The sequence below is a fragment of the Spinacia oleracea genome, chromosome 5, assembly GCF_020520425.1.
Source record: "Spinacia oleracea cultivar Varoflay chromosome 5, BTI_SOV_V1, whole genome shotgun sequence".
Lineage (NCBI taxonomy): Eukaryota > Viridiplantae > Streptophyta > Magnoliopsida > Caryophyllales > Amaranthaceae > Spinacia > Spinacia oleracea.
Genome location: NC_079491.1, coordinates 118,645,880 through 118,663,094, shown reverse-complemented (window position 1 = coordinate 118,663,094; position 17,215 = coordinate 118,645,880). Strand labels below are relative to the sequence as shown.

General features: G+C 37.1%; 1 protein-coding gene across 11 annotated transcripts; it reads left to right on the top strand.

Moving 5' to 3' along the window:
- Window positions 1-6,903: 6,903 nt before the first annotated feature.
- On the top strand, window positions 6,904-14,013 carry LOC110802057 (U3 small nucleolar RNA-associated protein 18 homolog). Of its 11 annotated transcripts, XR_008920482.1 has the most exons (8): window positions 6,904-7,102; window positions 7,492-9,456; window positions 10,216-10,294; window positions 10,387-10,443; window positions 11,490-11,577; window positions 13,129-13,242; window positions 13,349-13,470; window positions 13,734-14,013. XR_008920482.1 is itself a non-coding variant. In XM_022007481.2 (2 exons), exon 2 carries the CDS (start codon window positions 7,521-7,523, stop codon window positions 9,222-9,224), a length of 1,704 nt encoding a protein of 567 aa, XP_021863173.1. In that variant the 5' UTR covers window positions 6,904-7,102; window positions 7,492-7,520; the 3' UTR covers window positions 9,225-9,497. The 11 variants fall into 11 exon arrangements, 1 of the variants encoding a protein (XP_021863173.1); XR_008920477.1 differs by having other exon boundaries at window positions 13,129-13,470; XR_008920479.1 differs by having other exon boundaries at window positions 10,387-11,274; window positions 13,129-13,470.
- The last annotated feature ends 3,202 nt before the right edge of the window (window positions 14,014-17,215 follow it).

The window sequence follows — 17,215 nt, the reverse complement described above, 5'->3', positions numbered from 1 at the left end:
GAGTTTTTGAGAGAAAAATTCAGTCACACATTTGCCTATAAAGTGCCGAAAATAATAGTACCTTAAGGGCGATTCTAGTTGGTCAATCTTAAGGCGGATCCGGACGTGCTGTGGACTATCTACGGAGGGACGACACTTGGAGTCCTAAAGACTTGTTCTTGTTCGGTTCGGGCGCAGCTAGGGAAGGCACGCAACAAAGAGTATGCATCTAATCTATGCTAAATGATTATGTGTAAATAATATGTTTTCCTGGGTTTATGGTTTTTCCGCATGATTTATGAATTGTCATATGTATCATAACCTAACATGTAATGTGTCCCTCATATGATTTAATCGCTTTCATCACCCTTTTATAAAATTGTCAAACTATTAACTTGATTGATATATCACGCCTAATAAGATAATACCTTGGAAAATTGAATTATCATGCTAGGTACCTTAAATCAATCTAAATAAGATAATCACGATCGATTTAGTATTATGTGTTGCATATTGCTAAAATCAATTCAGAGTAGTTTAATAGTTTAAACGCATGTCCCTTCAATTATTTATGCTGAGCTAGTAAGGATAACCTGCCTCTGGAGTTATCGATGAGCACTCCTCTCGGTTGTTACAGTCCCCCGAACTCTCAATCTCTGCCCTGCGGGTGTACGTTGAGAGATCCCCACACCAGGGATCACAAGGGAACATATGGCCGTCGTGGTCGAACATAATTGCACTCCCTTTATGTCACGATAACCGGGTTTTGTCAGTTTTTCTCATTGTCGTTAAAAACTGAATGGCGACTCCTATATTACTAGTCGATTGGGTGTAAGCTCACAGGAAATCTAACTACACTTGATCTGACGACGTCACGCCCACGAGGGACAAGGTCATGCATTAGCCTCGTGCTTTTTCGACCCCCTCACAGTAGGCAACCATCCTGGAAAATATTTTGATAAACAAACCAAAGCACTGATGACAGCTTGAGCCTCACCTCTCTGCTCTAGCCTTTCTCTTCTGATCCTCAGATGTCTTAGACGCTTCTGATCCAGCATGGGCATCAGATGTCTTAGAAGCTTCTGATCCAACACCCATGCCAAACCTGCTATGTACAAAACAGACAAAGGCAATGAGTACAACAAAATGTCAAATAATCTCACGTTGTATCCATTTTCTTAATATTATCATAAAATGGTTGCTTTAGCGATAATATTAACATAGTCTGTTACAGCATTGGTTGCCACAAGAATAATAATATGAGTTCTTAAGAAACTTTGTTGGAGGCGTATTAGTCAAGAGTATAACTACTTCTTTATATATCAATTAGATATCGGGTATCTGAACAAATCCTTTTAAATTTGGAAGAGTACATTGGATCGTGACAATCAAAGTAAATTCAAAACCCACCCCCCACCCCCAATCACTTAGGTACAATGCTCAAAAGTGGCAATACTCAATTTGACATTAGAACTGATTTCGTGCATTAATCTAAACTCAACCAACCGCCACAAAAGCCATAAATTCAATAACCTGTAAATAATTTCTATGAAATCCCTAATACTCAAAGAGAATGCTCACCAACCGAGATTGGATCACGAAAACAGCCTGAACTGGAGCCGCAAAGAATCGAACCCTAGAATTGAATAATTCATCCCGACGTTGAGAAATAGCGTGAATACCACCGGAAACTACGTAGAAGACGAAAACATTTGATTAAATGACAAAAACAATCCACGAAAAATGAATAAATACAATCAACATAAGGAGGTAAATAGGAAATAGCTGCTGCAAAATCATTTCTTTTCTAAAAAGAAATTTAGGATCAAACCCTAACTTCAGATTGAGATTGACAATAATATACATACCTCGTTCGAACCCAGGGAGGTGAAGACTGCAAAAATCAACAACAAAAATTGAATAGTTAGGATAGTTTTTGATGTTGGAGAAAGAGAGGAGAAACACAAACAACAAGACAAATTGAAGAACTTACCTACACAGGAACATGGAGAGCATAGCTGCGGTAAGGGAAAAAGCAGAGAGATAGCAGAGAGATTAGGGTTTAACGTTGAAGCAACGTGGCAACGGGTGAGAGGAAGGGCACAAAGGATAAATGGTAGAAATTTAAGGGTATGTTAGTCATCACACTATTGGATGAATAGTGAAAATCAACTCCTTGCTTTAAAGCTTAGAGAAAATTGCACATTCATACCAACAATACAAAAGCAGACCCGTTACAACAAAGAAGAGGCTAATGAACCCAAGCATTTAAAGGTCGACATTTTTTTATTTTAAATTGAACCCGCCATTTAAATGAAACCGAGCATTTACAGCAGAATGAACTCGGTATAGCAAAAAACCGAGCATTTAATATAATTGCTTATTTAACAAAAAAAAAACGGTGCTCCAACCAGCATTTTCTAAATTAGCGTTTCAGGGTCAAAAAAAAGCTATTTGAAACTGCTCACAACCAGAGACAAATTAGAGGTTTGAGTCAGTCAAACCTCTAACAATGCACAAACCTCTAACAACCAAACAGGGGCACAAATAGAATTTTGCAGCTAATAATGGTTAGATTAGTAGCTCTGCTCTACACATAAGGTTATTAAAGAATTGAGTCACTTGTATAATGCAGACACTTAACAGTAAGAATACAAAGTAGTTCCCGTTTAAAAAAAAGAAGAATACAAAGTAGTTTATTGATATTTTATAGTCAAATTTGCACAATTAAACAGTTTGATCACTTACAATAGTTCACCAGTTTGGTCTGAGAAATGTAGAGTCTTGCAAACACTATAACACAATCTACAAAAGTGGAAATTACTAATTATTCATGTATTGTTGTCCAACTATAATGTACTCAACCAATTGAGGTTGGTATGAGTGGTTAAGGGCCTCTTGCGCGCTCCTTAACCAAGGTCTCGGGTTCGAGCCTTGGGAATGGAAAAAATCTCAACTGGGAGGGATGCTGCCCATCGAGGTACCCATGCAAACTCCCGCGGGAGATTAGTCCACTCGCCGAAGGCGGTGCGAACTCTCGTAGTAGAACCAAAAAATAATAATGTACTCATTTCCGGTATTCTACAGAAAAAGTATTTGAAGCAGTACTCGAATTACCTGGTGCAGAGGATACCTTGGTGATTGACGAATGTTTAACTTCAGAATACTGATCCGTTTCTTTGGCGTACCTGGATAAAAAGTCACTGAAATAAACTCCAAATGACCTTTCACAAATTGCCATTTATTTACTGAAATGACATTTATTTTATTTAAAATTGAACCCGGCATTTAAATGACCATTCACCCCAAATTCAAACCGAGCATTTAAATGACCATTCAACTCAAATTGAAACAGAGCATCTACCAGAACAGAACGAACTCGGTATTTGTTTCATATACATTACACAATGCAACACGAATCTATCAACGGGCCCTAAATTGAAAGACTATGTTATACCAAATTGAGTGAAGAATCATATGAAAAAAATCATATTTGAGAGGTTTAGGATGCCACTAAAAATGTTGTTGTACCTTTTTAACCCTCATATGCACCTGGGAAAATGTTTTCCTTAGGATTGGAAGAAGGATGTTTTTCAAATTCGGTTCAAAGTCTCAAAAAATGACTCTCAGTTCAAAGTCTCAAATGCAAACACAGCAAATGACTCCCAATTCGGTTCAAAATGACTCCCAATTCAAAGGCTACAGCAAATGACTCTCAGTTCAAAGTCTCAACAAATGGTGGAACAAACTGGCCATTTAAACGACCATTCAACTCAAATTGAAACCGAGCATTTACCAGTTCAGAATGAACTCGGGATTGAAACCAAACAATGCCTCGAGTTTTAACATACTTATTTTCACAAAACAGAAACTGCAACTGTTTTATTTATTTATAGAATGACATTTATTTATTTAATTTTTTTAGGGAAAGTAAATGCACATAATTACCTACAACTAACAAAGGAAAATGCGCATTTAAATGACCATTAACCTCAAATTGAAACCAAGCATTTAAATGACCATTTAATTAACTCAAATTTAAACCGAGCATTGACCGAGCAGAATGAACTCGGGATTGAAACCGAACCCATTGGCTAATGACCCCGAGCATTTAAAGGACGACATTTATGTGTTTAAAACTGAAACCGAGCATTTAAATGACCATTCACCTCAAATTGAAACTGAGCATTTAAATGACCATTCAACTCAAATCGAAACCGAGCATTTACCGGAGCAGAATGAACTCGGGATTGAAACCAAACATTGCCTCGGGTTATAGCATACTTGTACTCACAAAAAATAAACCATGCAAGCATTTTTTTTAATTTACAGAATGCCATTGATTTTTTTAATTTATAACAACAACCCAAAATGAATCACATTATCACCAATAAAAACCACAACCTCCTACAATAGTTTTGAACCAAAACAAAATTAGAATGTAAAAACAACCTACATTGCATGAAGATATGAACCAATTGACACTAATATATACACAATGAATACTTTCATTATTCGAAAGGCGCACTCATGCAGGTTGCGTGCATGCAAGAAAAGAAACTCACCAATCATGACCAAGAACAAAGATCGCCCAAAACATGGTACCCTGAGAAATCCAATAAAGTGGAAAAAGAAGCCAATTATTGAAAAAAGCATCAACAACCAACCCAAAAACAACATCCCTAAAAAATACTAATAGATCTCCAAGAGTCTTTAACCCAGCAATGTTTTGGGATTGCATTTATAATATCTGCTATTTTAAAGGAGGTGGTGCGCCTAGGTTAAACTCCTCCCCAGGGAAAATTTACCACAAGGAAAAGCCAAACCTTGTTCTTCAGTACACAAGATTGGAGATTGACTTCCTTCTCTCTTACTTAAAAGTCCAACAGTAATATTGTACTTGACACCAGGACTGGACCATGGGCCCATGGATTCCATAACCAGACACAATTCATCACCACCACCATGAAACAATGGAATGATAACACTCAATAAAAGAGAAAGGGTAATACAAACAAATATGAGCACCATCACACCTTATTACTGGGCATTAGAACCTAATCAGAAACATTTTTTCAAAAAAGCACCAGGAAATCAATCTCTGATATGGTGTCCGGGTGCCAATGTGCAAGGCAATACAAGGTTGATTTTAGTAAGGACATACCACATATGTGTACCTACACTCTATTGAAGAAAATTAGACATTGCCAGACCTTTATCAACCATTGTAGGAATATCAATTGTAGGAACGTGGAAATGACATAATATCAATTCCATAGTATTCTTGGCAACGTACAACGCTAAGACGCTAACATTAATGGATCATAGACTCTAATATGTTGTCGTTCTCTAGAACAACTATAAAATGAACCACGTTTGTAAAGCACGTCAACAATTAACAACTTCAACATCAAAATTCCTTAATTTCCGAAGCAAAAGAATAGTGATTAAATACTTAAGTCCCCAAACTTTTTCATTTCCCGTGATCCAAGGCAAGATTTCAAATGAAAAAATGAACGAATAAAATCCAATCAAAATGTTCATATTAGCAGAATAACCACCAAATTAATCCATAATACATATTAACACTCCAATCAAACAATTGAAATTTGTAACAAAAAAATGATGTATACTGAATTACTTACTGATTACAACTTTAAAGGCTAGAAACATACAAACTAAAGCAATTCAAAGAATATAATGAGGAAGAATGTAAACCTTGAACCAAACATAATTTAAAATCTCAACGTCAATTAAAGATTAAATTACATAAGAAAATTGAGAAATTGAAGATACCTTGCACAAAGACGAATCAAGAGCTCGCAGCTTCTTCGGTTTCGTTCCCTTTCTTACTTCTGTTAAACCTTTAAGACGGTTGGAAAACCACAGATAATTAGCAAATATTTTTTTCCAATGCAAATAATCAGCAAATAATTATAGAGAAATTGAAAGACTTGGCTTCCTTACTTAATAATTATAGAGAAATTAGACCTTATTAATATCGTAAAGGAAAAAATCAATGGAGAAAGACAAAGGGGAAGTATATAGAGCTTCAGTACAGATCCACTCCTCGACATTGGCTTCAGCACAAAAAATGTAACAAAATCAGGAGCTAAACCAAACAGATCGAAAACACTAATGAACCAGGTAACTTACAAAATCAAATACGACTACCCATAACCTAGATCTGGAGGTAATTGAAACAATCAAAGACGGAAACCCATAATCTATATCTGGAACAATTCCGGCCAATCTTAAGATGAAAAAAACAACGAAACATGTTCAATCAACAAAGGGACTCAGGGGAAACTACAATGTCAGATCATAAACTTTGAAAAAACAGAAAGAAAAGAAGAGGCACACACCAAAATCCAAAGGCCGTAGCGATGTTGGACACGAAGATACCAAAAAACGGGACAAAATCTCCCAGAAATGTGGAACAAGATGAACTGGAACCTTTGGCCCAATTCATCTGGTCCACCTCTCCGATAGATCTGTGCCTATAAAAGTAGACAGGTAGAACAACAAAATAAAGGGAAGAAAGAGAGGGGGAGCCGACGCCATGGGAGATGGAGAGGATCTTGAGAGAGAAATGGATGGAGGGGGAGGAGAGGCAAGGGAGAGAGAAAGAACCTAACAGAGATTTTCTTTAAGTCGAAGCAATGTGCCAGTGGCTGTGATGAAGGGCATAATGGATAATGTTAGATATATAAGGATATTTTAGGCATCACACTATTGGATAAATAGTGAAAATCAAGTCCTCACTTTTAAAGGTTGTAAGATACACTTCCTCATCATTAATAAAAAAAAAAATGTAGTCATGGGAGATTGGAAGGTGACTAAGTATTTCTTTTTTTTCTTTTTTTTTGTGAAAAGAAAAATGTGGTGATGTCATAATAATTTTCTTTCTTTGCATCAAAAAATAATACTCCAATTTTCTTTCTTCTCAAACTCCAAACCTGTGCCAGGAACTCCTTCGGTCCTTGAGTCCTTCCTCCTCCTCCTCCTCCTCTTAAAACCCTAGCAACAAAAGCAGCGTCTTGTAGTTGTATCTATAGTCGGCGCCGCCTCTGCCAACCACCTCTCCTTCTCTACTGCTACTGCTACTGCTGCTGCTTTCTCGGTAATTATCTACGAATATTTTTTATCGATTTTTCTGTTGGTTTTAATTGTACTTTTGTTGATTTGAAGATGTACTTTTCTAAATTGTAAACTATATTCTGTTGGGTTTATAGCTTTTTTTTTTTGGTGGTGTGAAATTCGTATTATATTTTTTTGATATGATGGGTTTCAAATTGTTAAATGTATTCTGTTGGGTTTGTTTTAGTGTTTCTCGTGAGAAATTCGTATAATCCATTTTAAATGATTCGATTTTCTGTTCATCGAACATAGTGATTGCGCTGCCTCAGGGACGGGCCTGGAGTTTTTGTATTGTATCATTGTATGTATGCTTTTCCGGGGTTAATCGGTTTTTGATTTTAAGTGGTTAATTTTATTTGGTATAATTTGCAGCTGGAAGATTACTTTTCTCGAAAGTAGAGATGAGTTTAATTTCTCAAAATGCCATTATCAAAAATAATAAAGTGAAGAAGAAGTCTAAGCGGAACAATGATGAGAGCGAGGAGCCTTCATTGTTGGAAGACAGGGAGGAAGTTTTGGAGAATGAGGGTTTGGATGGTGATGCTGCTCTAAGTCTTAAGAAGAGAAAGAAGAGGAATGATGCGGAGGAAAAGCGGTTGCTTGTTGAGGAAGAATTGGAAATGCAGAAGTTAGGGAATTTTTTGTTTGGTTCTCTTCATTCCCCGGTTGAATTTGGAAATGTAGTTGAAGATGAAAATGAAAATGGTGGGTTGGATGTGGATGACTCTGCATTGTTTGTCATGGATCGCTCTGGTAATAAAGATGTGTCGGTTTACGGAGACGATGAGGGTGATCAAGTTGACGAAAATGGTGATAAGCAAAGGAAGCCTGCTTGGTTGGATGATGAGGAGGACACCGTAGTTAATATTTCCAAGGTTAATAGGCTGAGGAAGCTGAGGAAGGAAGAAGATGAGACTGAAATATCAGGTTCTGCGTATGTGTCAAGGTTGAGGGCTCACCATGCGAAGCTGAACCCTGGTACAGGTTGGGCCAATCTTGATTCAAAGGTCAGAACTTATGATTCTGATGAGGAGTCTGAGGTAGAAAATGGGGCTGTGGTTGCCTCAGGGTATGAAAATGTTGATGATATCCTTAGAACTAATGAAGAGCTTGTAGTGAAGAGAGGTGCCAAGCTTTTACCTAGAATCTTGGAGTACTCGAGATTAGTAGATGCTAATGCAGAAGATCCTTCTAATGGCCCAATAAACGCTGTCCAATTTCACAGAAATCATCAGTTGCTCCTTGCTGCTGGATTAGACCGAAAGCTGAGGTTTTTCCAGATTGATGGCAAGAGGAATAAAATGATGGATTCCATCTTCATTGAAGATTGCCCTATTAGAAATGCATCTTTCTTACCCGATGGCTCTCAAGTAATTGTTTCTGGCAGAAGAAAGTTCTTTTACAGCGTCGATATATCCAAGGGAAATGTGGATAAGATTGGGCCACTGACTGGAAGAGAGGAAAAAAGCTTAGAAGTGTTTGCGGTTTCCCCTGATTCTCGTACTATAGCCTTTTTAGGAAATGAAGGTTACATCTTATTGGTATCAGCAAAAACTAAAGAGCTAATTGGCACCCTTAAAATGAATGGAACAGCTCGCTCAATAGCTTTTACTGATGATGGGCAGCAATTGCTGAGTTCTGGGGGTGATGGTCATGTCTACCTTTGGGATTTAAGAACGAGAACTTGTCTCCATAAGGGTGTAGACGAGGGCTCCATTAATGGCACTGCTCTTTGTACTGCACCTGTAGGGAATCTATTTGCAGCCGGCTCATCAAGTGGAATAGTTAATGTTTACAACAAGGAGGAATTTTTGGGTGGCAAGAGAAAACCAATCAAAACACTTGAGCATCTCAGAACCGAAGCAAGTTTCATGAAGTTCAACCATGATGCCCAGATATTAGCCATCTGTTCAACAATGCAAAAGAGCAGCTTAAAACTGGTCCACATCCCTTCGTTTACTGTCTTTTCTAATTGGCCTCCTGCAAGCAAAACACTACACTATCCAAGATGTTTGGATTTTAGTCCCGCTGGTGGTTTCATGGCTGCAGGGAATGCGGCTGGAAATGTTTTGCTGTATAAGTTGCATCATTATCAGCAAGCATAAGATAATAGGACTGTCTGGATGTACTGCTGCTCCGTTTTTTCCAATTTTGCTTTAAGGAATAGTTTCTCTCTGGTTATGAGATCAACAGAAGGTATTAGTTAGTTTGAATTTGTAAGTTGGTCTTCGAGACTTGTTTTGGGATCACAAAGTCTTTGAGACTTCTGAGTTGCTGCTTTTAGAACTTCCATGCACTTATCAGTGTATCATGAGCTCATATAACAATTTATTAAAGGTATTTCGAACGATCTTCTATGTTACTCCCTATTTGTTTTATTGCTTTTGATAATTAAGGTTCATGATTATCAGCCTTATGACACACTGTTCATTTTGTCGCATGCTGGTTGTGAATTTATACTGCAACTTAGAATTCTTTGTTTCATTCTTTATCAGGGACTTCGATTCTGGTGAACTTAAAGGTTATTAGACAATGAAATAACATTTCTTGAAAATACCGTGGGTTATGATTTGGATTTTTTCATGCTAAATATGTACGTTTGGATTACTCATGAATCTCTGGTAATTTACTGTATTAAGTGGTTCCAGAAATCTGAGACCTACAACCCAAAATCACCATTAAACATAAAACACTAAATTACCAGTTGACCTCTTTCAATGAGCATAATAGCATCTCAGAAAGTGGAAACTCATTGGTCTACTTATCTCTAACAAGCTTCGAAACACCAAAATTACCAGACCTAATATCTCAGATTTTGTTGAAGAAGAAGAGGCTGCAGTCTACGAGGGCAAGTTTCCCGATGCCAAACATAGTTACTAACTGTCATAACAATACTCTGAATTACCCATGAAAGTTCTCAATAGTGATTGTTGATGTTTATAATTTCTTGGCGGCATACGATTAGTTTCATTAATTGATTAATTCGTTAATTAATACGGAGTTCAAGTACAGCACATTATCAATTGAGATTCTGAAGGTTTTTTAACCTTACGGGAGGCATATGATCGGAATTTCATTTTTCTGGTTGAATAAAAGAATGAATTCTGGTGGTTGGACGGTGGTTAAGCAGGCCAAATATCTAATCTACAAACCAAACCCTGGCGTCATGAAGGTGGTATGTAAGCACTCTCACTTTTCCTTCCTTTCTTTTGAGTTTTAATAATCGGTTGAATTTTAAAAATATAACATTTTTCTTTGTTGTTTCAGACTATGGAAGAATTTGCATTTGCCACTACTTAAGACTGATCCCACTACTTAAGCCAGGTTCGAGTTTGTCTCAATTTCATATAAGTTGCCTGGTGTGCATACGCGTGCTTCATTCTTGATTGATTAGTAGGTGAATTATTTATTGTTGTTTAGCAGCAATGAGTCTCAGGTTTTGAATTCGCCACACTAAATAATAAATACTACATGCTAGGCTAGTTTCTATGCACTAGTGCTCTTTAATTTGTTAAATTACTACCATATTGTAAAAGTAATGTGTCTTGCTTCAGTTGCTTATTTCCTATCTTGAATAAAGATGTTGGTAGTTTCCATTCGCAAGCTGCTATGCACCACCACAACTCTTATTTACTTCAAATCACTAACCTATAAAAGCAAGAAGTTGTCTTATCTATTCCTAATGAATATTGAAAAGTCTGGTTTACCCCAGCTTCCTTTGTATTTTTGGCATTTTCCTTAACGAGTTAACCTACTTATTTGCCCTTATATGTGTTTTACTTTTTTCCTATTTTCGTTGCTGAGGAGTGCAAGAGCCTTCCTCCGTTCCTCCTCCTCCTACTCTGCTGATGCTGCATTTTTCTCTCCAAACCACACACTCTCTCTTCCCTTACTTCCCCTGTTTCCGTTGTTTTTGAGGGTTTAAGGATCATTGCAATCTCAATCAATGAACCCTAGATTTTCAGATTTTCCAATTTTCATCAATCTCCATTTTTCATGATGCTGTCGGTTAATGGCAACATTCGAGGTCTCTGAGGAGTCCAAGTATGGCTACACTCGCAAGCTGAAAATGTATACTTTAGTTGATCTAATTTGATCATGCTAATTCAGCTAAATTGGTTCGTAGTCAATGGTTCCTTGACTTTGCTGTTTTAGGTAAGTTTTTAGTGTTTTATTGTTAGTTGATTTGTGGTAATTTGGTTGTTTGAATCAAGCAAACACGATAATGAAGTAATTCAAATCAAATCGAAAACCTAATTTCTATAATTGTGCTAAGAATTCGGTCAAATGTTGCAAATTTTTAATGGCTTGATAAGCTTTGAATTTATGGACTATTTTCTGGAGTTTTGATATATTAAGTACTTATTCAGGTAATGATACCATCATACCAGGGATACTGGATCAGTAAGCCAGAGGCCAATTCCTAATATTGACAAGCAATTGGAGCTGCATATTCAGGTTCTGTATGCTTGAGAACCTCAGTTATTTGTGTTAGACTGGCACTTTGTTAGTCAGATTCTCCTGATTACCACTGTTGTACTATAGCTTCCCAGTAGGTTGTATTTGTGTATTGTCAGTCCTTGTATGCTTCTGCGCTATTTAGAATTGAAATCATGGTATATCATCTTGAAGTTGATTACATTAAACCTAGAATGTATCGTCATTTGTGTGTATTCAGTCGGTCTTGGGAATTTTAGTTAGAGTGACATAGACGGAGAAAGTACATTGCCTTTGCTACATATTATATAATGAATGCCTGAATGGTTCATTTCTAACTAAGTGTACATGTTTAGACTGTTTCTCAAATGATTAGATGCACCCCTAGCAACTTGCTACTTTCTCAAATGATACAGTTCAGATGCATTGACACAGTAAACAACAGCTGGATGGCAGAAATATTTTTATTTCGTGGCCAACTTGAGGCTCACTTTGACCAATAGATCTTACTGCGTTGAACTGAAATATTGGCGGTGGGAAATATCTTTTATATTTTGCAAAAACGTTCATGGCTGCAAATAAGAGCTTCTTATTTCAATTTGGATTTTTCTGAATAAACGTAATTAGATATAGGACGTATTTGCAGCAGAGCTTTGCTTCTTTTTTAGCTTAGTTTGTTGCTTCATTATGTGTCGTCATTAATGACCAGAAGAGAAAACTGCTCATCAGTTGTCATGTGAACTCATGCATCCCAAAAACCGTTTTTATTTTGTCTGTGATGTAGTAGCGACCATCTAGGTTGCATTAACCAACCATAGATACTTGATTGCCCACTGATTTTTTTTGCTAATTAACCAAGGCTCTGTCTGTTTCCTACCTCCAATAAATGATATGACTATATCATCAGGGATCTGGGAAAACAACTCCTTGTACAGTAATTGATATTGTTCTTCTGAAAAGCTCATCTGAGAGAGAAAAAGAGAGCTGCAACTGGTTAGATGGAGTTCTTACAGAATGGTAGAGCTAATATTGGTTAAGCCATACAGATGTGGCATATTAGTCATCACATGTCATGTTAGGAGGTAGTGCTGGTTACCTACTATTTCAGGGAGTTTTTATTGTTACGATGTATGCAGCAGGGGGTTTTACTTTTAATATCTATGCTTTGGGGATGTATAAAAATAAAAAGTCATTTCGTATAGTAAGTATGACCAAACTCATATATGGAGAAAAAGCTTAGGTAATTGATGTTCCCTCAAAAAAAAAGCTTAGGTAATGGATACAACCTTGATTGCTATAAACTCATCATGTAGAGCTCCATAATTTATGTGACAGGGGAAGAGTTTAGGTATCACTAGTTTGGTTTGTCCTCGGGTCTCTGATACAATAATATGCAACTGTGTGTGCAGAGTCTCTCATTTTAAATCTATTCGTAAACAGCAAATGAATGTTTGGTAGATGTTTTCATGTTATTTCTTATTGCTGAGAAAATTTCTAAATGGCTAACTGTTGGTAAATTTTCTCACACGTTTGCCATATGACCTTTTTTTTGCTTGTTTATGTGATTGATAGTCGATAGACGACATACAGCGGGATACAAGTTCCAGGATAAAGCTAAGGATGATAGGATAATCAAAGAAGCTGAGTTAGCACTTTCTTTGTAACTCTTTTGCGGAGAGGAAACTGGTAGTATTTTAAGATACTTGTTCAGAGTTGGGGTCTAATGATCCTTAATTGCATTTTCTGCCCTGCTCATATCAGTTAAGTTTTTTATTGTATCTGTTCTTCTTAGTTGCCATGGATTCAGGTCACCTGACGCTGTTCTATTCTCAGAAGTGTGCTGATGTTTTGTGTTCTGGGTTGGCTTAAGTCTGTTGGTCCGAGGTAGTGCAGCAAGTTAGTTCAGGTTTGCTGGTAAGTCTGGTTCTCTATTGCTGTTGGTGTTTGTTACTTTGTGAAGTTTTAACCAAAGTGGTCATTTTGACTTGGTATGTTGCTGTTGTTTACCACGTAATCCCCTTGAGTTTGCATAATGGCCACATATATCGTAAAAATGATTTCTTATTTATATACCCCGTATGTTTGCATATTTGTAATTTTTAAAAAGCAACTAAGCTCACTTCCAGGTTGTCAATATATCATTTTTAAAATGCTATATTACATTTTTACCGTTGCAGTATTTTGGGTGGAAGAAAAAGCTGTCAACCAAGCACCAGTTAGTGGTCCAAAGCATACACACACTATACCAGCACATGCCACCAAATGTGTACCGGGCAGTTACATCACACAGTTCAGTGATGATATTTAAGCAACACTAAATCAGGCTTTAGATTGGATGGGTAAATTGTGCAGTGTGTGTAGTTGTCATAATGCACCTTGCTTAATACTCCGCAATTTGCTTCATTTTGTAGTGAACACAGAACATTGTTTGTTGAAAATATTCCTGTTAATTTCATATGGTATGTTGCGTGAAAGAGGGTCTGAAACTTTTGCCAGAAACTGAGATGCCAACTATCTTCTACTACTGCCGATGTTTCTGATACTAACCGAAATGCTAATCAGATTACAAAAACACAACTGATGCTGGGATTATTGCTCTAGGAAATATGTAGTCACGCACAAACAAGAGTATCTTGCCTAACCGAAGCACGAATGAATTATCTAGAAAGTGAACTAATTTATGAAATGATCAAGGCCTCAAACAACTAAGTTGACTTAACTTAAGGGACTTAATTATGCATGTCTCAGAACCTCATCGTAGGCAGGAGTAGAGCTGCAAACAAGTCTAGTTGAGTCGGGTTTTAGTCTGTTCGGGCTGAGCTTGATAATGGGTACCTGAAACTTCGAGCTAACTCGAGGTTAAACGAGCTTTGAAAAATTCTTATTCAAGCTTGGCTCGTTAAAAATTTGGTTTGTTCGAGATTTGTTCACGAACAAGCTTGTTTGCATTTCGAGTTTGTGCTTGAACGAGCTTAAATCGAACTTGAAAAATAAACAAGCGTAGATCATTCTATCATGGTCATCTTAAAAATGACCATTGTTTAGAATTAATATGGGCCACACATAATTCTTTTCTATTATCTTTAAATTTAATGAAAATAATATATTTTAATCAATTTATTTCTTTTATCTTTAAATTTAATTACACAATTTCTTTTATGAAATTACCTTTTGTAATTTCTGAATTTTCCAAAAATACCTTTTGTATTATCTGAAATTAATAAATAAAATAATTAGGTAACTTAATTAACAATTAAGTTTATTAATTAACAATTAAGTTTATTTCTCTCTCCTCTTGCTTAAGCTGACCCAATATTTCGCCGGAGTTCCGATTGCCGGAAAATCAGTGATGGACCTCACAAAGCTCGTTCATCGTTCGCCGTTCATCGTTCATGGGTATCGCCGGAGTTCTTTTATATTCTAATAGTTTCGTCCTTGTATCTTACCACGAAATTCTGGGTTTTTGGTTGTTAGATCTGAAATTCGGGGTTTTGGGTTGTTAGATCTGGAAATCAAAAGAGGGAGGTGTTAAAGAGCAATGAATGTCGGTGCTTGTTCCATAGAATTTGCAACAATTATCAGTAGCCATAGCCGTAGAAATGAGAAATGACAGACTTTGGCGGCCGCCGGAAACAATGGAGTGCCGCCGGAAGTTTGGCAATTCGTCGGGAGTGTTAAATATGTTGAATAATAATAATGTTTTAGTGTTAAATCTGGAATTTCCATCGATTTAATGATGGTTATCATGCCTGGAATTTGCTTGGCAAAAGTTGCAGGTCTGCCGCTGCCATGGGAGAAGGAAGGAACCGAGGTTTTTACTGAATATCCTTATGTTCTTTAACATCGTTTACGGCTAGTATCCAAAATCTTTTGTGGTGATTACCATCCTTATGTCTTTATGAATTTATTAACATCTGCAAGGATAGTATCCGTAAACATGGTTCGTAGCTACCTCTCTTAAGGTATTACAGAAATTGCCAACATCAATCAAGGGTAGTACCCGAACACAATTCAAAATGATGATTTAGTGAAACGTGTCCGTAATTTCTGAAGGAAATAATGCCCTTGGTCCAAGTATGCATATAATATTAAGTCTAATAAATGCGGTTCAGTATTAATTAACAAGTTAATAATTCAGTGAGATCAAGTGAGCTGAATGCCTAGCTAGAGGCCGCTTCACTTCAAGTGGAATTAATGATATTAATCCACAGCTTACTCTTGACTGAACCCGTAGGGTCACACAAATAGTACGTAAACGGATCAAGTATTTAATGGCATTAAATACTCCACCTATGGATATTCGGAATCGATGGATCTTGGTTTCAGTGGGAGCTGAGATCGTCACAAGCAAGAAATGAATACTCCGGAAACGATGATATTGCCGGAAACGGAAATAAGGATCGTATCGGAAATATAAATATTATCCAAGTCGTAGATGTTGCCGGAAACGGAAACATGGTACGTATCGGAAAATATTATCGGAAATATTGCCGGAAACGGAAATATTGTCAGAATCGGAAATATTATCGGAATCGGAAAATAATCCCGGAAACGGAAATATTAAATATTTGATTCGAAACGGAAATTAATTCCGGAATCGGAAATATTAAATATTGTTCGTATCGGAAATGGATTCCGGAACCGAGAATTTAATCGGAAGCGCATCGTACGAATTAGCATCGGACGAGGCTTGCTAGACGAAGGCCCAGCACGAAGCCAGGCCCGCGCCCAGCAAGCCGAGCGCCCAACATGGAGCTGCCACAGCCTCGCCAGGCCCAGCGCAAGGCCAGGCCCAACAAGGCCTTGGCGCGCACACGTTGAGCGTGTTGTTGGGCTGCGAGCAGCGACTGCTCGTGTGGGCCGCAAGGCCTGCGCGGGTGGTGCGATGCTCGTGGCCATACGATGCTCATGTTCGTAACGAATCCTAATCCTATCGGAATTCGTGTATTGATTAAATCCTAATCCTAATAAGATTAAATTTATTATTTAGAGTTCAAGTTGGATTCTAATTAATAAATCCAAATCCTAGTAGGATTATAATTCCTTTCCATAAACTCTATAAATATAGGCCTAGGGTCACATATTTAAGAGACGATAATTGAAGTATTCTAAAGGTAAGATTTTGAAGATAAATCAGCCATACACTTGCACCTAAATAGCCGAAATTCCTAAGCAACCTTAAGGGCGATTCTAGTTAGTCAAGCTTAAGGCGGATCCGGACGTGCTGTGGACTATCTACGGAGGGACGACACTTGGAGTCCTAAAGACTTTTTCTTGTTCGGTTCGGGCGCAGCTAGGGAGGGCACGCAACAAAGTGTATGCATCTAAACTATGCTAAATGATTATGTGTAAATAATATGTTTTCCTGGCTTTATGGTTTTTCCGCATGATTTATGTTTTGTCATATGAATCATAACCTTATTATTTTCATAATCAAATTGCATAAACATGGTTAAATATTACAAATTTGCAAGGAATTAAAATGGGTGATTAATTTTCGTAATTGTTAATTAATTGCAAATTGCGTTTATTTAATTATATGTACGCAGTTTTTCGGCAGTTTCTTCGTTACTCATCCAAATCGAGTGATTTTGTGTCAATTCCGCATGTAAAAGGCATTCTAAAATTTTGACAAAAATAGTATTTTCGTAGGTTTTAG

Excerpts from the sequence above, each read along its gene's own strand:
- LOC110802057 (XM_022007481.2), top strand. The coding sequence starts at position 7,521 with ATGAGTTTAATTTCTCAAAATGCCATTATCAAAAATAATAAAGTGAAG.